General features: G+C 54.5%; 5 protein-coding genes across 8 annotated transcripts; 1 reads left to right on the forward strand and 4 right to left on the reverse strand.

Moving 5' to 3' along the window:
- Positions 1-60: 60 nt before the first annotated feature.
- Positions 61-3,090, reverse strand: rps3 (ribosomal protein S3). The gene is made up of 7 exons (XM_037267267.1): positions 2,988-3,090; positions 2,038-2,168; positions 1,454-1,547; positions 1,283-1,377; positions 714-901; positions 425-633; positions 61-123 (listed from the first exon to the last, which is right to left on the reverse strand). Exons 1-6 carry the CDS (start codon positions 3,015-3,017, stop codon positions 431-433), a joined length of 741 nt encoding a protein of 246 aa, XP_037123162.1. The 5' UTR covers positions 3,018-3,090; the 3' UTR covers positions 61-123; positions 425-430.
- A 989-nt stretch (positions 3,091-4,079) lies between these two features.
- On the reverse strand, positions 4,080-6,095 carry rpl35a (ribosomal protein L35a). 2 transcript variants are annotated; one of them, XM_037267274.1, is made up of 5 exons: positions 6,002-6,087; positions 5,397-5,435; positions 4,890-5,042; positions 4,291-4,435; positions 4,080-4,171 (listed from the first exon to the last, which is right to left on the reverse strand). In XM_037267274.1, the coding sequence occupies exons 2-5, from the start codon at positions 5,405-5,407 to the stop codon at positions 4,148-4,150; spliced, it is 333 nt and encodes a 110-aa protein (XP_037123169.1). In that variant the 5' UTR covers positions 5,408-5,435; positions 6,002-6,087; the 3' UTR covers positions 4,080-4,147. The 2 variants fall into 2 exon arrangements, with proteins under 2 accessions (XP_037123169.1, XP_037123168.1); XM_037267273.1 differs by lacking the exons at positions 4,080-4,171; positions 4,291-4,435 and adding exons at positions 4,592-4,729; positions 4,805-4,809 and having other exon boundaries at positions 4,846-5,042; positions 6,002-6,095.
- A 471-nt stretch (positions 6,096-6,566) lies between these two features.
- On the reverse strand, positions 6,567-14,112 carry lrch3 (leucine-rich repeats and calponin homology (CH) domain containing 3). 3 transcript variants are annotated; one of them, XM_037267260.1, is made up of 20 exons: positions 13,773-14,112; positions 12,610-12,754; positions 12,409-12,535; positions 12,217-12,322; positions 11,789-11,925; positions 11,527-11,636; positions 11,321-11,414; positions 11,123-11,213; positions 10,893-11,041; positions 10,762-10,820; positions 10,631-10,676; positions 10,459-10,560; positions 10,219-10,248; positions 10,060-10,113; positions 9,923-9,953; positions 9,745-9,843; positions 9,563-9,651; positions 9,036-9,173; positions 8,865-8,942; positions 6,567-7,975 (listed from the first exon to the last, which is right to left on the reverse strand). In XM_037267260.1, exons 1-20 carry the CDS (start codon positions 14,044-14,046, stop codon positions 7,814-7,816), a joined length of 2,121 nt encoding a protein of 706 aa, XP_037123155.1. In that variant the 5' UTR covers positions 14,047-14,112; the 3' UTR covers positions 6,567-7,813. The 3 variants fall into 3 exon arrangements, with proteins under 3 accessions (XP_037123155.1, XP_037123154.1, XP_037123156.1); XM_037267259.1 differs by having other exon boundaries at positions 9,923-9,956; XM_037267261.1 differs by lacking the exon at positions 6,567-7,975 and adding an exon at positions 8,000-8,422 and having other exon boundaries at positions 9,923-9,956.
- A 111-nt stretch (positions 14,113-14,223) lies between these two features.
- Positions 14,224-19,970, forward strand: abcf3 (ATP-binding cassette, sub-family F (GCN20), member 3). Its single transcript, XM_037267258.1, has 21 exons — positions 14,224-14,576; positions 15,392-15,539; positions 15,730-15,806; positions 15,901-15,956; positions 16,085-16,182; positions 16,258-16,380; positions 16,571-16,837; positions 16,955-17,035; positions 17,099-17,158; positions 17,258-17,314; positions 17,392-17,414; positions 17,809-17,864; positions 17,959-18,159; positions 18,278-18,354; positions 18,470-18,514; positions 18,598-18,730; positions 18,963-19,051; positions 19,169-19,260; positions 19,338-19,470; positions 19,528-19,615; positions 19,721-19,970. Exons 1-21 carry the CDS (start codon positions 14,501-14,503, stop codon positions 19,877-19,879), a joined length of 2,139 nt encoding a protein of 712 aa, XP_037123153.1. The 5' UTR covers positions 14,224-14,500; the 3' UTR covers positions 19,880-19,970.
- Positions 19,971-20,287: 317 nt separating this feature from the next.
- On the reverse strand, positions 20,288-21,422 carry polr2d (RNA polymerase II subunit D). The gene is made up of 4 exons (XM_037267272.1): positions 21,188-21,422; positions 20,737-20,917; positions 20,564-20,659; positions 20,288-20,487 (listed from the first exon to the last, which is right to left on the reverse strand). The coding sequence occupies exons 1-4, from the start codon at positions 21,258-21,260 to the stop codon at positions 20,409-20,411; spliced, it is 429 nt and encodes a 142-aa protein (XP_037123167.1). The 5' UTR covers positions 21,261-21,422; the 3' UTR covers positions 20,288-20,408.
- Between the last annotated feature and the right edge of the window lie 352 nt (positions 21,423-21,774).

Here is a 21,774-nt window from a genome sequence, read left to right on the forward strand (position 1 = left end):
AGGCGCCTGCTTGTTTCTTCTCTCCGGCCGGACAAAAGTCAATCCAATGCACACAACAGCTTCTTTTGAATATTTTATTTTTTTGTACACAAAACACGCTCTTTCTGCTGTCAATGTGAAAACCTGCAAGGGAAAAACAAAAGGGCACTTTGTCATTATGCAAGCACGACAGCACTTTTTGGGGGGGGGGGTTCTTCCAAGCTTGTAATTCAGCCTTTCTCACCAACAACAAGCAAAATATCCAAAGCAAGAACTGCCACTTTTGCAATTTGGTGCAAAAGTGACCTTTTTGAGGGCGATTCCCTTTCAATTGTCGAGGACTTGAGCTTTTGCCTTTAATTGTACAATAAAGTCGCGATTGGCCAGAGTTCTCAGGCAACGGCATGTGTGAGAATGACAAAGCTCCGCCCGCCCCCAAACCCACCTTGCTTTAGGCGTTGGGCACGGGCGCGCCCGCCTGGGGCATGACGGGCACGTCGGGCTTGGCACCCTTCTGCTCCGAGATGGGCGTGGTGGGCAGCGGCTCGTCCTTGGGCTCCACGATGCTGACGTGGTCGGGGAGGGGCTTCTTGGGGCCGATCTTGCCGCTGGGATCCCAAGGCAGCATGATCTTCACCTTGATGCCCAGCACGCCTGCTCGAGCAGGCACAAGCATCAGCCGGCAGGCCAGCGTCACGGAAACCCATTCTCTTGTGGCTCGCTCGCTCACTCACCCTGCCTGAGCAGAACGTGGCGGACGGCCGTGTCCACGTAGTAGTTGACTGGGTCCCCGCTGTGGATCATGAGTCCGTCCACAAACTTCATGGACTTGGCCCGCTGGCCCCTCAGCTTGCCCGACACCACCACCTCGCAGCCCTTGGCGCCGCTCTCCATGATGAACCTCAGCACGCCGTAACAGGCCCTGCGAGGATTAGCAAAAAGGCTTTTTGTTGCTGGCTGGCAGGCCGGCCGGCTGGCCGGGGCAGTCCGCCGCCACCGACGGGTTTCGTAATGCCGTCTGCGGCATCGCTCGCCATTAGGCGCCAGCCCTCCTGGTGCTTGTCAAGTGTGCGCTAACGCCCCTTTAGTCCCTCTCAGACAAATGCCTCAGCGTCTTCAGCGGGAATGCGACCACGTGCCGGCCGCAGGAGGCCCGAGCGGGAGCGCAGAACGCGCCCCCGAGCAGCCGCCTCACGGCCAACGACGTGCGCGTCCGACTCGTCATCGTATCATCACCGAGGGACCGCCGATCCAAAACAAAAGGCCCGCCAAAAGTTGAATGCGGGCGACGCGGCTGCCTCACCTGCGCACGGCTAAACCTCCCAGCAGCTTGTAACGCAGAGATTCGGCCTGAGCGATGGCGCACAGGCCGCGGGTGGCCACCTTCTCGGCGTACAGCTGCAAAACAAGGTAGAGACAACGTGAGGCCACCGGAGGGCAAACAGCGACGACGCTCCTTTCGAGTCCCACCCACCTCCACGGTGCCCTCGGGGAAGCCGAACCTCTTCTGGACCACGGCCGTAAGCTCTCGGATGCGGCGGCCTTTCTCTCCCAGAACATTCTGGGTCCTGGAGACAGACGGCCACGTGTGAATGGTCGTAAGCATTGCGGCCAAAGACGACGGCGTCCCGAGAGATAGCTCGTCCTTTACAGAACGTTAAGGAAAGCCCCTTGGAAGCCAGCCGCATTCAAAGCTCTCCCACGTGTTCACCCCTCTCAGACAAATGCCTCAGCGTCTTCACCAGGAAAGCAACTTTGCTTTGCCGGGCGGGCAAGCCGAGCGGGAAAGCAGAACGCCATCCCGAGCGGCCGCCTCACGGCCAACAAAGTCCGCGTCCGACTCGTCATCGTATCATCACCGAGGGGCGACTCTCCTTTTGACCCCCTTGGATTGCTTTGGGCCGAGCACGAATCCGCAAACACAGAATGGAGGATGGCGCTACTGCGAAGGGAAGGCGGCGGTCCCGTCATGTTTCTCTATGACGGCCGCGCTCACAATAGCAAATGGACTCGGAGGTGGGCTTTGGTGCCACCGGGTCCTCGGAAGGGGCGTCTGACCTGGTGGCGAGGATGATGATCTCGGTCCTGGTCGGGGTGACGCGCACCTCCACGCCCGAGTAGCCGTCCTCGGCCAGCTCGCGAGTCAGAAACTCATTCAGCTCGGCCTTGAAGATCCCGTCCGAGACGAACTGCAAACGACAAACGGGTGAGCTGCGGTTAGTGTACGTTTTGACAGGCACGCCCGGCCGGGCCTGTATTATCATCAGGCCAGTTGTAAAAGGCCGCCGGTCACTAACTGCGCCTTCGACAACATTCAAGAGGGGCGGGGGGGGGGGGGACACAACTATACACTGCAATCCAAAAATACATTTACTAGGCATCAATTACAAACATTTTCTTTCCCACCCCTGCAAAATAAAGCCTTTTAGAGTTGATACATATACAACATAGATACAACTTGCTACAAAGTGTCAAGTGACTCATTTCCGAGGACGAAAGCACATGTCACCTTGAAATTAGCAGTGGCGCGCTTAGCATCCCTTTGGCGAGACAAAGACGCCTTCGATGCAATCGTTCGAGTCTTTCGTCAAGTTTGCGTGTCGTTCGACTTGCGGTCCCGACAAGTAACTTTAGCGGAAGCTAATGCTAAGCGCGTCAATGAGAGCAGTGCGCGTCTCGAAACGGAGCGTTCAAACTCCACTTTGTCATTAGGCGCCAAAAGGCCAACTCGAACGTGGAGCAAGAAAATAGGCAAACAATGAAGCGTCATACGATGAAGCGTCATTCGGTCGCGGCACATCACGTCATCTACAGCGTTGCCGCCGCCATGTTTGCTCGGCGCTGGAAAGCGGCGGCGACCCAGGCTGGCAGAATCTCCAACAATCTTGGCCGAGCAGATGCCGACTGCACGTTGAGTTGTGACAGCGGGCACAAATGCGCTTGAGGCCGGCTGTCCGAGCGGCCATTTGGACGCAAAAGATCCCGCCGAGCAATGAAATGACACCTACTTTCCTCTTCTTGGATATCTGCACCGCCATCTTCGCACAGGCCGCACATAGGAAAGGCCGCCTCGGCGATGCGGAAATGCATTTATAGTACGTGTGATCACTTCCTTTGACGTCATGCGCAAACGACGCTTGCCGGTTGTTTTTGATGAGCATGCGCCTTTCAGCGTACGGCAGACGAAGAGGAACAAAATGTTACTCAGAGCGACTGACTGCCCGTAAGAATAATAAACAATTGCTTTATTTAGAGTTCTTTTGGGTTTGATCAAGTTTACACCCCAAAAACATCCCCCAACAATCTCCATCTCGTTTCACAGCAACAAGACCAATCGTAAACGTCCACACAACATTTGTTGCCATCACATAATACAATACATAATACAGCACATAATGGTTACAATAACAGGATGTCATCAAAATAATAGCGAATAATAATCATCTAATAATCGTTATATTGAGGCGGACATTAGGACTAGGCCTCTCATCCAGCAGGCGTACGGTTGGGGTCGGCGGTAACTATCTGCTTTGTTACCTAATACTGTGGCAGAAGTGGGTGAGGAACATTGTCTTTGTTCTTTATCGAGGAGCCAGAGGAACGTTGACTTTTTCCCTACGCCTCACGACGGTGCCACAGAACTTGACCAGAAATAAATCAACGCCAGCATTTTAGGTTACGTTCGTTACTTATTTGCACTTATGGCATTCATTCGTCTTTATATTAACCCGATTTTATTTCTCATCTACTCTGCTCCCATCACAAAACCCAAGACCAAATGTTATCTCTTTTGCACATCGTTTTCTAATTGTAGAACACGTTGCAAGTCGTTCATGCACTGCATAAGGCGACTAGTTTTTCTTACACAAGTATGCGCTTGTCCCACCGCTTAAGAAAAAAAAATTAACTTTTTGAGTCTGAATATTTTTAACTATTAAAAGGTAAAAAAAAAAAAAAATCTCAACTTGGTGCGTGCGCTACAAAGCCAATCAAACAGAAAACGAGGCTCAGGCAAAACATTTGGAATTGGCACGATGGAAACCGTTTGACCGTTAATCCCGCGATGGCGCACAGGTGCGGAACACAAGCACACGGGAGCGTTCGGCGTGTCAACTTTTTATTGTTTATTTACAAACAACAGCAAGCTGCCGGAGAGAGGCGGCGGTGCTCACACTCGGGAAGGGTACAACATCTGAGGACAAAACACAAATTTGTTTTAGTCAAAAAAATAATAATCATCACACATCACCGGGCTTGCGTGCGTGTCCCTCCCCCAATCATGGAGCGCGTGCGCATGCGTTGCATCCGTACCACTCGTATGCGATGTCCGATGGCTTTGGCGGGCAGGTTGCTGGTGAACTTTGCCCTCACCATGCCGCTGTTGCCGTGGGCGCGCATCACCTTGCCCCAAATCACGCGTGTCTTGTTGGGCTTACCGCCGGGCGTCACCGTGTTCCTGAGACAGACGGACGCACGCGTCAGTACGTTTCCAGATGAATGTGAAAGGCCATCGTTTGCGTCAAGCAGGCGATGGCGCCAAGTGCCTGCACACTTGCTCCGTGGAAAAAACCGGAGCGGCCAATGAAGCGGGCTTCGCTCGGGTTGTTTCTTTCAAGAGCAAAATTCATCAAGTGGGACTTTGGGCAGGCGCCGGCCGGCCGGCCGGCCGGCCAGTGTTGGTGGAAACGGAAAAGCCCGGCAACCATCTCAGAAACAACGTTTTGCCTGCTCTTTGAGCCACAAGCGTTTGTTTCTTTTTTTTAAGCAAGATTTGCCAATTATTGGATTTGGTCTGGTCGTTTTTTTCCTTCTTTGGAATCGACATCGGCCCTCGGGGGTCACGTCCTCTCCTGGGAAAAAAGGCACGGCCGGCATGTACGCAAAGCGAGGAAGGAAGCAAGGAGACTGACTTCTTGGCCTTGTAGACGTAAGCGCATCGTTTGCCCAGGTAGAAGTCGACCTCGTCGCGGCTGTAGCAGCCTTCCAGCTTGAGCAGCGCCGTGTGCTCGCGCTGGTTCCGCAGGCCGCGCTTGTAGCCTGTAAAGATGGCCTTGCTCCACAGCCTGCGCACACACAAAGCACCATGAGTGGAGCCTACCGCTGGATTCTCTCGCAGCCATTTCATCCCCGTTTTGAACCGGGCGGTGGAGCCCAGCCGCCAGACTCAATCGCAGAGAAACGTATTCAACGTGAAACAAGGCAACGGTCCACTTGTACTGCTTGAGTGAACTCGCCCAACCTGAGAGCAAATTTTCAGTGGGCAGTATTGTCCGGCCGAGCGCCAGTTACCGGCTCCGCGAGCCGTCACCCCGACGTCCCAGATTCTCCGGTCTTGTCCAATTTCGTAAATCTCGCTACACCGTCGTTGGACCCGGAAAGCGAAATTTTGACCCAAGTCAAGTAAGAATCAACCTTACCTTCCTGGCATCTTGGCTTTTCTTTGTTGGAGAGCTCACCTGTGCGCACACACACAACATGCACAGTCAATTGAGATCACATTGTGACCAAAAAAAAAGGGTCATATGGAAATGTATACCCTTGAAATGTTAAAATGACACGATACGGCTCATTTCACGTCCACAACGTGGTACTCAATTCAACACGGAATATTGCTGTTTACGATCACGTGCTCATTGACAGCGGCACCCCAATCGATTGCCTATCCACACCGGAACAATTAACATGGCAAAGGTAACGGGTCCAAACCGTTCCGAACTTGCGGCGAGGACAACGCGATAGCTGTAAAACGAACACGCAAAGGTTCCGGAGAAGCGCCAAAGGCCACTTGGAGCGTCTGAGCTCGGTGAAAACCTCTTCGCGGTGAACGGTTGGAGACAGCCGCAGAACAGATAGCTAGCACTTAGCGGCAGAATCCGAGCTCAATCTGGGCCATCATCACGTCCGCAAAGAGCCAAGTGCGTACGGAACGCCAAGACGGGACAACGGCGAGAAGCGAGCACAAATTAGTCACATTGGTCAAAGTCTTTTTGACTTTTTTTTTCAGACATGTTAAGCTTCTTACCTGGCCCGCTAGCTCAAAAATGGCGAAAAAGACCGTGCGAAAAGAATGCTGGGAAATTATTGCCAAACGTGGGTGGCCGCGGCGCGCCTGCTCAAAAAACACGTTGGTTTGTGTTCCAGAACAGTGTTTCGAACACGAGTACAGTGTTGATGACAATGGTCATCAGACTGACACAACTGAATGTATTGCTAGTATTATTTTGGAATATAAAGCAATTTAGGAACGGGGTCTCCTTTCCAAACGACCAATTTTGGGGCCTTACAATTCGTGCTGAAAATCGCCACGCACACAAAAAAAACGTCAATTGCCAGTTATTCAGGGGGGGTGATTTTCTTTTTTTTTCGTCCAATTCACCCAAAAACGAACTAAAATGAATTCAATAAATGAAAAATAATCATCAGCAGCCGTCTTAATACACCCCTAATACATGGACTCGTTACATTTCTTTCTTTTGACATTTTCATGAGAATATTTCTTGTGGTGTACACTTCATTATTTACACGTTTTTGTGGCTTTGAAGAGGAATACAAGTTTGAGGTCAAGTGGAAACAAACCTACAAGGATATTCCAATTTCAATATTTATTTGACAGACAACCGAATTCTAAAACCTTTTTTTTAAAAGCAGTAAGTGACATGAGTGAAAACGTGTCGAACATTTTTGGATTGAAAAAAAAAAGTGTACTTTTCCAGAAATCCGACCGTTGCTGTGGTAACCATCTCTACTCACATATGAAGCCTGTTTGAATCACACAAGTCATTTAGAAAGGCCGCACTGTCGTCTCCATAGCTTTATATACACAACTACACAATCTTTGTATTTACACAATACATTTGTACACAAATGGGCAGCCGGCGCAGCCTCATCAATCTAATGTCGCGGAATGCAACAGGGGCCTGCCGCAATCAAATGACTGCCGAGCGTGGCCGTGTGGGGAACATTGTAAGTGACCAAGATGAGAAAGACACAAGGTGCAAAATGAGAGACACAAACGTGACACACATCAAAAAAAAAAAAAAAAACACAAGCCGACATCCGCCTCTTACCAATAGCATAGTTAGCAACGCACGCGTTAGCCAGCCAATCAGACACATTTGGATGTTCAAAGTTCCGATGCATTTCAAATGCTTTTGTTTTCTTCTAATCTGCTTCTTTCCACATATTCACATAAGCTGCATACGCCAAGGCTAACAGTTTACTGTGAACAGCACGCCTACCATCTTCGCACACGCTACACATCTATCTAGACATAATCAACACCAAAACATCAGTATTCTTTGCTAATTGTTGCCAATATACGGAAGCGTATTGCTGCCACCAAGAAAGAAAAACACTCAATGTCAGTTTATAACGTGATCAATTACACGTTTCAATGCGATGAATTTCATGGCAAAAGAGATCAAATGCGATCACACGTCTTGTAAGGCCAAACATATTAACGGTCAGGCTACTGTCAATCAATGTCCTTTTTGTCTTAGGTATCAAAGGTAGCAGCTATGTCATCATTCTTGTAAATAAAAGAAACGTGGCAGTAATACACTTCAGTACTCATAAGCAATGTGAAACGTTATTAGGAATAACCAGGTCAACGATTATAGCCCAGGTAGGGTCACTCACGTGTCAGTCGTGTGACATCATGTCAATCACGTGATGTTTTTTCGCACGAGTGTGTCAGGTGAAAAAAAGAACAAGTACACACGGAACCACGCAACCTTGCCAATGGGCTGCTGTCATGATATGCTAACGAGAACGCAAACTGGCGCATAAAGAGGGCGGGCGGATCTTTACGTGTGTTGTGACTATGCGGCGGCGGCTACATGGCAAGCGAGGCTCCGGATGAGGATGAGGTCATCGTGGTGCCGCTGGTGGCGACGGCGTGTCTGGGCGGGGCCAAGCGGAGAAGCGCGCTGACGGTGGCCGCCACCAGGGGAAGACCTTGTTCCTCCAGGATGTGAAGTGGAAGACACAAGTCACTCTGGACACGCACGCACAACATGGAGGGAGGGAGGGAGGGAAGGATGGATGGATGGATGGATAGGGAGGCCAAAAAGACAACAACGCAAAGTTGGATCAACACAAGTGAAATGAGGCAAACGCAAAAAGGGCAAACCAGGACGGACGGGACGGAGGATGGGATGGACCACCCGGAACCGCTCTTCACTCGCTTGGTTCGCCACGCTCCACGTGAGACCGGCTCAGCAAGCGCCTGTTCTACATGAGCGCCGCAATCGATTGGCATGCGGTGGCCCGTTTTGTCTATGTGCGTCTTCCCCAATGAGCCCGCGGCGGGCGAGGGAGTTGAAAATTTGCTGTTCAGATTGGTGCTAATAATGACGTCGCATAGCGTAATGGTGGCGAGGACCTTCGCCAAAAGCTAGGACGTGATGATAGGAAGGCCGCCGGTCATGACATGAAATCACTTCTGAGTGCGGGCGGACGTGAACAAGGAAAAGGAAGGAGGGAAATGGGAGGGCAAGAAAAACACACAATCGTTAGGAAGAAAGAGGCAAGTGAAGAAAGACGGACAGTGACACCATGAATCGTCGTCGCCATTGAACACATTGCCTCCCGCGTGGATGGAGTGCCAAAATGTCAACACCGCATACCTTCAGAATAAAAGTCGGGAATCCCATTCACTATATCGTCATAAATGTATCTATCGTTCAGCATCAGAGAGGGCTCAAGAAATGTGAGCCTTTCCAAAATGTACGCCATATTGCACAAAGAATTAGCGGGACCCAAACATACTTGCCAAGTTGCTAACAGGTCCTGATTTGCTCGATGTCATTTTGGCTCCCTCGCTTCACCCTTACCAATGCTGAGCCAGCACTAGCAGCGACGGACGGCTCCGGCGAGTCTCTTACCTGAGCGACGCCGATCCTGCGACACGCCTCCAGGAAGTTCTCCACGTTCCTCCGACATTTGGCCATCGTCAGTTTAGGCTGGGGACACACGCGGGGCGGTTGGCATAGCAACGAAAGGGAGGGGAGGGCCGGGACTCGACCGGTGGCTCGCATAGCGACCGTGGGACTCACCACGGCGGGGGAGGGCACGTGTATGCTGGGCACCGATCGCGGCCGCACGTGATTGGCCAGGTGACACAAGACCACGCCGTCCGTCAGCGCCGCCCCCAGGTCGCTCGGCAACGACACCTTCAACCGCCCCTCGATGTTCTGACAAATGCAACAAACGATCAATGTCCGGCAACGGGTCTCCCTCCCGATGCAAAATCGGCTCTCTCTTTTGCTATTTGGCTTGACGAGCACCGATGGAATAAGGCGTCGGGCGCCGTCGTGGACGGAACGCGAACCCCCGCGGCCAACGGAAGCGCCCGCCCTCACCGATGCATTTCGATCGAGCCACAAATGTTCGTGGCTGTGTGCGGCCCGATGAGTCCAAACACAGTGCTGCCATTGAGCACAGTGCTGCCATCAAGCTAGCTGTCCTTTGGGGAATATGAATTGGGCAAAATGAAGATGCGCCCGTTGAGAGCGCCCAAAAAGAGAGCCCTCCCTCCGGGAAACACGGCGCGTTATCTGGTGGAAACAAACATTTGGGCCACCTTCCTGAGCTGCTCCACCAGATGGGCATCGTGTCCAAGGACGGTGGCCGGCGCTTCTTGCGGGTGCTGAGCGGAGGCCGGGGCATCGCCTAGACAACAAAAAGGGGGGGGGGGGGGGGGGCACGTGTCAAGCTCGCCTCACTGGCACGGAGCGGCACTTGCTCGCTCGCTCGCTCGCTCACCTCTCCTCTTTTCTTCACGCTGGCTGAGGCGATACAGAAAGCTCTCCGGGCGTACGCCGAGGCCGCGACAGGAAGCAGCGTCCCCCGAGCCGGGGTTGCCTGGAGATACAAAGTAGGCCGAGTCAACGCGGCCGCACGAACCCACGACAAAGGCTTCCGGCGGGCGGTCCCATCTTACCGCTCGGCGAGAGGCCGCTCCGCTCTTCGCCCTGCTGGCACAAGCGCGCACGTTAGCGCGGCAGCCGAGACGCGGTCATTTTGCAAAGACGGCGCCGAGCTGTCGTCACGTCGCAAATGCAAGAGGACAATTCTTACCACGAAGAGTGCAGAGTCATCTGTGTGGGTGGAGCGTCTCAAGGGGTAGACGTTCTGCACGCATGGACACACACACACACACAGCCGCAAAGTGAGTGCTGGATGTTAAGGGGCGGGACGCGAGAAGGATGCCGGCGGGCGGGAGGGCTTTGGGGCTACCTTGCCGTCCGGGCTGGACTTGTTAGGACTCTGCGAACAAATAAATGCAGGCAAACTGGTCAACTTTCACCAAGCACAAAAGGTTGAGTCAGCGCCAGGCTACTTTTGCCCGCATGCTTGGAATAAATATGAACTTGGAACTACTTCCCAAAAGTGAGGTGAGAAAGGACTTTCAATTGTTTTGTAAGCACGCTCATAAAACAGAATGAAATCTTCCCGGATCATGACGCCGGTCGCTACCTTGGCGTCCGGCTGCGGGGGGCGCGTCTTGTGTCGCTCCTCGTCGTACCTGAGGGCGGCCAGCTGAGCCTCTCGCCTCATCCTCTCCACGCCGGCGCCTCTCTGAGCGACACGCGGGTACCAGGTCAGGACGAGGTCCCGCGGACGTCGACAGCGGCTGACGTGACCTTACCTGAAGGTGGCCGCTCGCCACGGCGGGACCGCCATCCGCCGCGGTCCTGTCGGACACACAGCAAGGACGCCGTCTTGATCGAGAATAGACGCCGCCACGCTGACGAGCTAGATGCTAGCGCGCGCGCGTACCTGGCCGGTCTCGGTCCGGAGTCGTCGATTTTGAATAAGCTGCCTTTACCCGGAGAACCCTGAATCGGCAGACGAAGGCAAAGTAGTGAAAAACCAAGACACGAGATAACAAGCGGCGCCCTCGTACGTACCGGAGCGCCGATGCGTCTCTCGATGTAGGCCATGAACTGCGAGCTGAGGCTGGCTCGTCCCGCCGCTCCTCGTGCCGCGCTCCTCACCGCCTCCTCCTCCTCCTCTTCTTCCTCCCCGCCGTCAATGAAGTCCATCTGCTCCGGCTCATCTGCGCACGCCATCGAGCGACCGTGTGACTTGCCGGCACGCCTCCCTCCTAAAATAATAAAGCACCGACCGGCGTGCTCACGTGTGCCGTTGGCCAGCAGGTGGGCCGGCGGCGGCGCTCGCTTCAACTCTTTGTGGATGTCCGGCACGCGAGCGGGACCCTCGGACAGGTCCTTGTGAAACACACGCACGCGTGTCACGATGTCATACATCCTTGGTGTTTCTCGATGACGTCGACCCGTCAAAAATTATTTGGTGCAATATTGTGTGCGTGTCGGACCTCATTTCCTGACCATCTTTTGTCTCCACTGTCCACACTGTTGAAGCCCGAATCCAAGGCTCCGGAGGGACGACCAGAGTACAGCTCATCCGTGCTAAGACACACATAGACAGACATGGCGAGTGAGCGACTGGCAATGTGGACTGAGCAGCTGCGTGTGCTCGCTCGCTCGCTGGCTGGCTGGCTGGGGAATGATGAGTTCGGACCAGGAGCCGGAGTTGAAAGTTGCTCTGTCGTGTTCTGGCAGGTCAGGGGTCGTCCTGCTGGCCTCCGTGTTGAGGAACTTGAAGATGTGAACTTTGCCCTTGATGCAAATCTACACAACGCAACCAGATTAATGACGACCGAGTTCCGGCTAAGGTCGAAGCGTTTGGAAAAATCATCTCTTCCGGACGGCGACCGGCTCGGCCCGGGTCGGGTCCCCGTCCCATTCTCGGCGACGCGCTGCCATTTGGGAGCGGCTCGTACCTGCGCGGGCGGCGTGTGCAGCGGGTTGTTGTCCAGCACCATGGTGTGCAGCTGCGACAGGCGCGTGTAGCACAGCGGGATGGACGTCACCTTGTTGCACGAGAAGTCGAGACGAACCAGCGGCAGCCCGGCCAGCTCTGGAAAGAGACGCGCGGCCGTCACCGTGTGTGGCGCAAAAGATGCCCTTTTTTGTGGGTGTCCTTCTTACAAATCTTGAAAATGGCTTTGGCTCTCGGACCACACAAATGTTTTGACTGACTGAAAAGGGAGGATTTGGGGGAACGGCGATGGAAAGCGGACTCAAAAATAAAATCAAGCAAAGTCATTCAAAGGTCGCTAAAAGAAAGTGAATTTGAAAAACAAAATAAAAATCACAAGCAAATTCAACTTCAAGCAAACTCTTCTAATCTCGGCGAGTGCGTACGTACCAGGAGGAAGGGCGACCAGGTGGTTCCTCCTGATGTTCAGGTCTCTGAGCGCCTCCAGCTGGCCAACCTGAGAAGGCAGCGTCCTGATCTCGTTGCAGCTGACGTCCTGCAGGGAGGCGGCACCCGTCAACGCTTGGCGCCAAGGCCGATTCGGTCGCGCCCCGCCATCTCCCGACGTCTCCGGCTACCCACCAGCTCCGTCAGGTGCCTCAGCTGGCCCACTTCTTCAGGCAGCACCACCAGCTTGTTATTGCACGCGATCAGAACCTTCAGCGGGAGACTGCACAGGACCACCGGCAGCGCCGACAGCTGGTTGCGACTGACGCGAGCGTACGGCGGCGGTGAGTGACAGGCGGCGAGGGGCGGGCGGCGGGACTGGGGGTACATTGGTACCTGAGGTTCAGGTAGGTGAGAGCCTGCAGGTTGATCATGTGATCGGGCAGAGATCTCAAACAATTCTGGTAGACGTTCAAACTCTCCAGAGACACCAGCAGGCACACCTCCGCCGGAAGATCCGACAGGCGGTTCCGGGACAAGTCTGCATACACGCATATGGAGAGAAAAGGCACAAGCGGGTTGCACTAACACACTTGGTTTGCTGGTACAGTAAGAAAACTTGTGACTTGACTCCCAACAATGGCCTGTGTGTGTGCGCGCACTTGTCCGAGGCGAGCGCTGCTGCGCTTGAGGCGGCATACGATAATGACGCCGATGGCATCGTTTGTCCATGTGGCAAAGCTTTGCACATTTAGAGTCACAGCGAAAGGCGCCGATATCGGTTTCCCTCCAGCGACTCGGCGTCGCCATCTTGACGATCGACACCGTCAATTGTATCTGTGACGACCGATGGAAGTTTTTTCCCCCCCCCCCCAGCAAACTCCATCAATGTCGATTCTGTCATGTGCTGATGCCATTTCCCCATCTGGATGGATCAGGATGCATGCACAGTTTTGTCAATCTTGAACTGTTTCGAGAGCTTAACAAGTTGCTTACTCGGCGGCAAATACATCGATTGCTCTGTAGGTTCCAATCGTGTTTTTGACCAACTTTCAGACTGTTGCTCCCTTTGAATCAAGACATTGATGTACTTTGCAGCAGGATAATGAGACGCATAAGTATTGTTATTTATAGTTTGTGGAGAAATATGAGCTGAAATGTTGGGGGGGGGGGCTGAACTCCAAAGAGGTTGACACCGCCGCTTGAGCGCACTTGAAGCATTAGCGGGATGCTAATACGCGCTAACGTGCTAAACTGCTAGCACTACCAAAGTTGGCTGTGTCCAGCTCTAAAGTGGCCGAAAGTTGACCAAAGCTCGCGTTGTCGCCTAAACACAACAAAGACGACAGCGAGCGAGCGAGCGAGCGAGCGAGCGAACGTCTCCAAAACTCCGACTGTTGGATGGAGCGAGTGCTGCGCTAGGAGCGGCTGAAGCAACATGTTGTTGTCACTTGGAACCGAAACGAGACTTGTCCGACGAAGTTGCTCGGAAACGTCACCAAACTACTCGGAGAACATTTGGACGACGGCGAGGACTCTCCTGCCCCGCGGGGACTCACCGGCCCTGGTGGTGTCGGTCAGGTCGTGGTTGGCGGCGCCGCGGGGGAACTCCTTGAGCTTCCTGCCGCTGAGGTTCAGACAGCCGGTGGCCGAGGCTTCGTCTAGAGCCCGCTCCAGAGAACGGTTCCACGGCACCGGGCCCGCCGCCGACGTCAGCCCGTTGTTACCGGCCACGAGGACGCCCCCCGCGCCGGCACCGGTCCCGCCGCTACTAACCGCGAAGCCGAGTCCGGTGTTGTCCGTCGCAGAGCCCAACAACACCGAGGTCGCCATTACACTCCGGTCGGTTGCTTAGCCCGCTGTGCTAATGCTCATGCTAATGCTAACATCCCACCCTAAACTTTGGAGATAGGTCTGCGCATGCGCACAACGCGGGCTCCGTTGCCGCAGAAACTTTTACCAAACGCTTGATTATTTTTGGTATAGCTTTTACATGGATGCTTTTTTGTAAAAACGTTTATAGTGACGAGAAAACAGCTCAAATTAAGAGATTCATGCACATGTGACCGTCATCATTGTTGCTCTTAATGAAGAGCGCAGAAACAATCTGCTCATAAAGCAGTGCAAAATTGGCAGGAAGTTTATCCTCGAGTCGACTTTCGCCGTTGCACAACGCCAGAAGAAACGTTGTTTGAAAGACTCAAACTCCCACAATTCCACGCGACGGCGTCGCTTTGACGCATGCGCGCGGCGTGCCTGCTGGCGGCTGAGTCGTGGTGTGACTGTCATGGCGGCGACTTACGAGGAGATCCTGAGGAGCGAGTTTCCTGACATCGACTCGGAGTTGTTCGACTACATCACAGGTGAGAGGGTGGACCAGTCACCGCCTGTCGGCTGGCTTTCTGTCGCCGGTTTCTGTTGCTTCCTTCCTCCCTCCGTGTCAGAGTAGGGCCGGTTGGCCGGCCGGCTGGCTGAGGCATCCTGCTAGCGATAAGTAGCTAAGCAGTTACCCGGCGTGGCTCACCGGGATGAGCGAGTTTGGCGTTTGCTTGCTGGCTGCGAGGCTCCATGCCGCCCGATGTCGGTTTTGATGGAACCAGAAATCGCTTCCACTGACATTTTCCGTCTCTTCTGGCATTTCGAGTTTGATTCAGAAAAGGCGAGTGAGTATGACATATTTTCAAAAAAGGCTCATTGATTTCTTTGACAGCAGCATGAGTAGATACATCTCTTCAGGACGAGTGCAACCATGTGACAAGTGACTTAATACACAATTAAGAACGCCAACAACCCAACGCGCACCAGTCTCTGGCCCGCTTCTCAATACAGCTGACCAGTTGCTAATCAATAAAAGAAACGAGTCATTTCTTAAAAGTAGGGCTGGACCTGAAAGCCATTTTAATCATCCATTGATAAGTCAGGGTGATTTTCTGAATATCAGTCCGCTTTTTCCAGAACGCGACATCATTTCCAAGTGGCTGCACACGCACGCGTTCACCTGTTCGAACTAGTCTACGTTCGCAGAAACAACTTAGGAATGTCCAGGAGATGGCAGGCCGGGGGGGGCGGGCGGACGGGCGCTATTGTTGTCATTTGACTTTGGGCTCACTGACGTTGGTTCAGGTCGCACGGGTTTGGTAGCATTTTGTCAAGTTGCTTCTCTTGTGTGCGCGTGCAGGGGTGTTGGACGGCTGCGGGGCCGACTTTGAAGATGGCGAGGAGGTCTTTGAGGCGGTGGGCGGCGTCCTGCAGGAGGTGTCGGCCGACTCCAAGAATGAGGATGACGTCCGAGGCATCTGCCTGCGGATGTTCAACACGCTGCGGCTGTGAGAACACGTCCACTTGCACGAGTCGCCGCCGCCGCCGCCGTGCGCTCACGCCACCTTGACTGTATGTGTGTAACGTGTGGGCGTGTTTATGTGTGCGCGGATGTGTTTGCTGGTATGAGATGCGCTCGCGTGTGTGGCGTGCGCGTTTGTCAAAGGCGTGTGTGATGCGTGATGCCTGTGTGTTCAGGAGCGGCTGTCCCGTCTCGCAGCGTCAAGTGTTGCTGGACGCGCCGGTGCAGCTGTCCCAGATGTCGCCGGACACGAGTGAGTGGCCGCCGATGCGTGCTGGTGTGCCTTTTGCGCGGCTGACGTCTGGGTTTTTCTTGCTGTTTTTTTTTTTTTTTGCCGCCTCGCGTAGCCTTAGCCAACGAGGACATCCGGGGCATCTGGATGATGAAGCGTCCTCAGAACACGGTACGTGTGCCTCCGCCGTTCTCAAGCTTCAAATAGACTCAAAGATTCGCAACGTGATAACAGTGACGAGCTCGCAGCGCCGACCGCCGACGGTTTGGCTCTCCACTTACGGACTCGTGTGTTCCCAGATGGTGGACACCAAGAAGCTGGAGAAGGCAGAGGCCAAGCTGAAAGCCAAACACGAGCGACGCAACGAGAAGGACTCGCAAAAGGCGTCCGCTCCGCTGTGGGTTTCTGGCCTTTTTGCTCGCCGTCCGTCCCGCTTTGCCATTTGCCTCACTCCGACCTGTGGCGCCCTCAGTGTCCTGGAGGAGGCGTCGGCCAGCCAGGCCAGCAGCAAGAAAGAAGGACGAGTGGACCCGGCGGGAAAGAACCGCAGCTACGACATCCGCATCGAGAACTTTGACGTGTCCTTCGGTGAGAGGTGAGGAGCGGTCGTGAGCGTGCCGGAGCGGTCGTGAGCGTGCCGGAGGAGCGGTCGTGAGCGTGCCGGAGGAGCGGTCGTGAGCGTGCCGGAGGAGCGGTCGTGAGCGAGCCGGCCGGAGCGGTCGTGAGCGAGCCGGCGCCGCGTGTCGGGCTCCTGGGGTTTCCACAAAGGTGCCTTTGGTCCTCAGGTGTCTCCTTCAGGGCGCCGAGCTGGCGCTAGCGGCGGGCCGGCGCTACGGCCTGATCGGCCGCAACGGGTTGGGCAAGACCACCCTGCTGAAGATGCTGGCCAGCCGCAGCCTGCGCGTCCCCCCTCACATCTCCATCCTCCACGTGGAGCAGGAAGTGGCGGGCGACCAGACCACGGCGCTGCAGAGCGTCCTGGAGAGCGACGCGCTGAGGGAGGGCCTGCTCCGAGAGGAGCGACGCCTCAACACGCGCGTGGCCAACGGAGCGTGAGTGGGGCCGGCCGATGCCTTGTACTCTCGGTCGGGTCAAAAGGGCCATCCCGACGGAGCTTTGCGTCTGACTTTGGCCAAACGCTATTCTGACACGCTTATGATGCCTTTCAGAGCCGAGGGGGCGGAGAGTGTGCGCCTGTCCGAAATTTACTCCAAACTGGAGGAGATTGAAGCCGACAAAGCCCCCGCACGGTAAGCGAGCGAGCGAGGCATCCGGTAGGAGGCTTTGATTGACATCTGTTGTCATCCAATCAGAGCCTCCATCATCTTGGCCGGTCTGGGATTTTCTCCCAAGATGCAGCAGCAGCCCACCAAGTGAGTTTACGCACAAACGCACGTGCCGCCGCCGCCTGCACATACGCAAGCATGCAAGCAAGCAAGCACACATTCAATTCCATGTGTGTGTGCACCTAGAGAGTTTTCAGGAGGCTGGAGGATGAGGTTGGCGTTGGCAAGAGCTCTCTTTGCTCGGTGAGTTTTTTTTGCCACGTCAATCACACCTGACTGAAGTCGCAATTGTCACATCTTCACTGCGTGTGTGTCATTAGGCCCGACCTGCTGCTACTCGACGGTGAGTCACATGACCTCGGCTGTGCTCTCAACACTCGCGGTGTAGTGGTATGAAGCCGTAGGAGCGCTCGAGGAGCGCGGCGGACGGCACCCGCCGGTGTCGCTTTGCTAGCCAAGCCACCGGGTTTTGTCTCCACCGCCCCTCCCGAGTGCAATAGAACGTGCAAAGAAAAAGTCTGCCGTATCAAATGAGAACGCAGAAGAGAGAATTGTGGTCCCGGCCAGCCACTGTGTGGATTTTGCGCAGCGTTCCAACAGCGAGCGACAGAATGTGCCTTCCCGACTCCATTTGTAGCTTGCGGCACAAAGCAAAAGTGGACGACAAGGTTAGGTAGCGTGTGCGTAGTGCTCGCCGTGCTCCAGCTAAACGTGCCATGCCACGCGCCTCTTTCCAGAGCCCACCAACATGTTGGACGTCAGCGCCATCCTGTGGCTGGAGAACTACCTGCAGGTCTGGTTGCGAGCAACGGGTCGCCCGCCGTCCGCGTAAGCGCGGCGCTGGTGTAAGCGTGACGCTGGTGTAAACGGCTCCCTCCCCACCCCAGACGTGGCAGTCCACCATCTTGGTGGTGTCCCACGACCGCAACTTTCTCAACGCGGTGGTGACGGACATCGTCCACCTGCACTCGCGCAGGCTGGACACTTACCGCGGTGACTACGAGAACTTTGTCAAGACCAAAGAAGATCGGCTCAAGAACCAACAGCGAGAGTACGAGGCGCAGCTGCAGTACAGGCAACATATCCAGGTGAGCGAGCGCTCGGCACATTTTCAAACCGGGCCAGCCAGGACGCTCGTACCCGGCCGGCCGTACTTTGGCTCGGGCGTTGTGGAACGGAAATTAAGGTGCGTGTGTGTGTTTTTAGGTGTTTATTGACAGGTTTCGCTACAACGCCAACCGAGCGGCTCAAGTGCAGAGCAAACTCAAAGTGCTGGAAAGATTGTAAGTGCTCGTGAGTAGACGGCGGCGTGGCGTGGCGTGGCGCGGCGCTGCGCGGCCCTTAGAAGGACCACCATTCTTACCGAGGACGTGTCGCCACGCCGACATTTGCCTACAGGCCCGAACTGAAGCCCATCGAAAAAGAAGTCGAGGTCACGCTGAGGTCCGAACAAAGTCGCGCCCGTGATGCGCTCAGCTCCAAAAAGTGCGCTTGAGTTGACTTGAATCCTTTTGTCGGCGCGTCAGGTTCCCGGACAATTTTGAGAAGTTGTCTCCTCCCATCCTGCAGTTAGACGAGGTGGAGTTCTACTACACACCCGACCAGCGCCTCTTCTCCGGACTCAACCTGTGTGCTGACCTGGAGTCTCGCGTCTGCATCGTATGTCTTTGCCGTCTTACAAATGTCTGACGGCCAGTGTGTGTGTGTGTGTGTGTGTGTGTGTGCGCGTGCTACAGACGTGAGTGAGGCAAAGGTGATGTCACAAACACAGCATCTCAGACATTGCGCTGGAGGCACGTGCTCTGCCCTTGCCGCAGACGTGCTCCGAACGCGTGCGTCGGAAACATTTCTCGGAAGCGTCCTCGAGTAAGGTGTACTACACCCTTCTCAGGTGGGCCAGAACGGCGCCGGGAAGAGTACGGTCCTCAAGCTCCTGATGGGCGAGCTGACTCCCGTCAGCGGCGTCCGCCAAGCTCACAGGTGAGACGGCCGCCGAACGACTGGACTTGGTGAACATCGCTCGATCCTTAGCGTGTCAAGTGCTTTGAAGTGATTTGACATTTTCAATGAAGAAAGTTCACAATGTGACGTCAACAGGAATCTGAAGATCGGCTACTTCAGTCAGCACCACGTGGACCAGCTGGACCTGAACGTTTGCTCCGTGGAGTTGCTACTCAACAAGTTTCCCGGTAGGTCACTGCTGGGTGCGAGCGTGCGGCGGCGGCCACGCGACGCACCCTTGTGACTCGCACGTTGGTGGCGGCAGGTCGGACGGAAGAGGAGTACCGCCACCAGCTGGGAGGTTACGGTATCACGGGAGAGCTGGCCACCAGGCCCGTGGCCAGCCTTTCCGGAGGGCAGAAGAGTCGGGTGGCCTTCGCCCAGATGACCATGTCCTGGTAAGGCCCCACCCGCAACTCATGGAGTCCTCTGACGCAGCCCTCCCTCCCTCTCAGTCCCAACTTCTACATCCTGGACGAGCCCACCAACCACCTGGACATGGAGACCATCGAGGCACTCGCCAACGCGCTCAACAAATTCAAAGTGAGTCCAGCGGCGGGCGAGGCGTTTGACATTTAAGTAGTGCGAGGGCCTTGGCTATCGCAATCGCCAGCCAGAGTAAATTTGAAGGCCGTGTGCGTGCGGTAGGGCGGCGTGATCCTGGTGTCGCACGACGAGCGTCTGATCCGTCTGGTGTGCCAAGAGCTGTGGGTGTGCGACGGCGGCAAAGTGTGTCGGCTGGACGGCGGCTTCGACCAGTACCGCGACGCCCTGCACGAGCAGTTCAAGAGGGAGGGCTACCTGTGAGGCGCCCACGGGACTACCCATAATTCATGTTGTCTTCTTTTTAGCGCGCAGATGTTCTATTTACTAAGAAAATAAACGTCACACACCACACGTGCGCTTCACTGCCTTTTTGGCTTCCAACCTTGCACTCGATGGCGCACCGCTCACCGACGGAACGCCGCCTCAGCCGTTTCATTTTTCAATAGTTGTCTGTAACATCTTCAGAAAGCAAGACAACCTCTGGTAATCCTGACAGGCGTCAATCAAATCAAATAGGAGGTTTTGGATGGCCATTTAAGACGAGCATCGAGGGGCGCGAGATCAGACTCGCTATCGGGTTGTTCAGGTCCACCATAGAAAAGTCGGGTCATTTGGGACGAGGGAACGAGTGAGACATTTGATTTTCTCTCTGCCACCATTTAGCAAATGTTGTGTTCTGTTCCTCAGCTTAACGACAATCTTTTATTCTTAGCAAAGAGTTTTGAAAAAGGAAAGAGTCCAAACGTTGGTCGCTCCGCAGCCGTCCGCCTATCTGTCCGGCCGGCCGGCCTCAGTACTGGAAGCTTCTCTTCGTCTGGATGTCATCCAGAATCTGCTGCAGCTCCTCGTCTTCAAAGCGTCCTTCCAAGCTACATTGGAGACACCCAAATCAAACAATCACGGCGTCGGGTCAAAATGGATTGGAGCGGGAGGTCCGCTGCTCACCTGGGGATCAGGGCCTTGGCTTCTTCGGCCGCTTCGGGACACAAGTTGGCCAAACTGGCCAACTCAAACTTGTGAAGCTTTTTCTGGAGGAGAAGGCTGCAGGCCCAGAGCAAAACATTCCCAACTTAATTTTGCAATGCGTGGTGAGCAAAACAGGCCAGACCAGACCGGACCTGCGCACGGCCGTGATGGTCTCTCGATTCTTGAAGCGGCTGAAGCGCACGGTGTAGTTGAGGGTCTTCATGAAGACCTCGGAGAGCTCCTGCTCGTCCTCGGCGCTCTCGTTCTGCTGCTTGCGGTGCTCCAGCAACATGCGCACCTCCGAGTTCAGCAGAGTCTCGGAATTCTCAAACTCTGAAACGCAGAGACAGCGATGGAATCCAACTCGTGCGCTTTTGCCACAGTCTGCCGTTGAAAAGAGCCAATTTCAAAGATTTCCAAAAAGATACTAGCTGACGACTTGGAGCAAAGGGTGGCAAAAGGCGAGTCACTTCTTCAACAAAGTGTCTCATTGGCGCCTTGTTGTTTTGCACAAGCCTCACGAAAAGAGATTTCCCCCGCAAACAGAAGGAGAAAAGAGGACTATCCCACGGCACGCACACAAAAGGACATGTCGAGTTGGACCTTTGGGAAAGAGCAGCTGCGAGGCGTCTTCTTCTACATCGCCGACATGCGGCGTTGAACCCGCGGCCGCCATCCGACGAGGAGCGGCGCTGACCGACCGCCGGGAGAGCAACGAGCGAGGCCAACGTGGATGTGCAACAAGAAGTAGCTAGCCGGAGTCGCGGGAGAACGCAGAGGCGTTTGTCTGCTGGCTGCAAAAATACAAGCGGAAAAGCCGGTCTGAAATCGAGCTTGGCTTCCGCCTCATTTCTAATGCAGTAGCGCCACCAGGCGGCCGGCGGCCACCTACCCACCACACTATAACATGCATGAATCATAATAAAAGAATGCCAGGGACGTAAATACACATTAAGAAACAGGGGAAGCTAATTTCAAAGTTTTAACATCTCATCTTTTTTAATCTCTTTCCACAGATTTCATAAACGCTCCAAAAACAGAAAAGGCGCGCCTCCCACCAGAGCCAAAATGGATCAGAAGAAACATTGAAAACATTCAAATGGGAACCTAATTTCAAAGTTTTAACCGTTTTTTTTTTTGGTTTCTTCTTTTTGAATGACTGAATGTCAAACTCTTTCCACCACGGCTTT

This window comes from Syngnathus acus, chromosome 13, assembly GCF_901709675.1.
Source record: "Syngnathus acus chromosome 13, fSynAcu1.2, whole genome shotgun sequence".
Taxonomy (NCBI): Eukaryota; Metazoa; Chordata; class Actinopteri; order Syngnathiformes; family Syngnathidae; genus Syngnathus; species Syngnathus acus.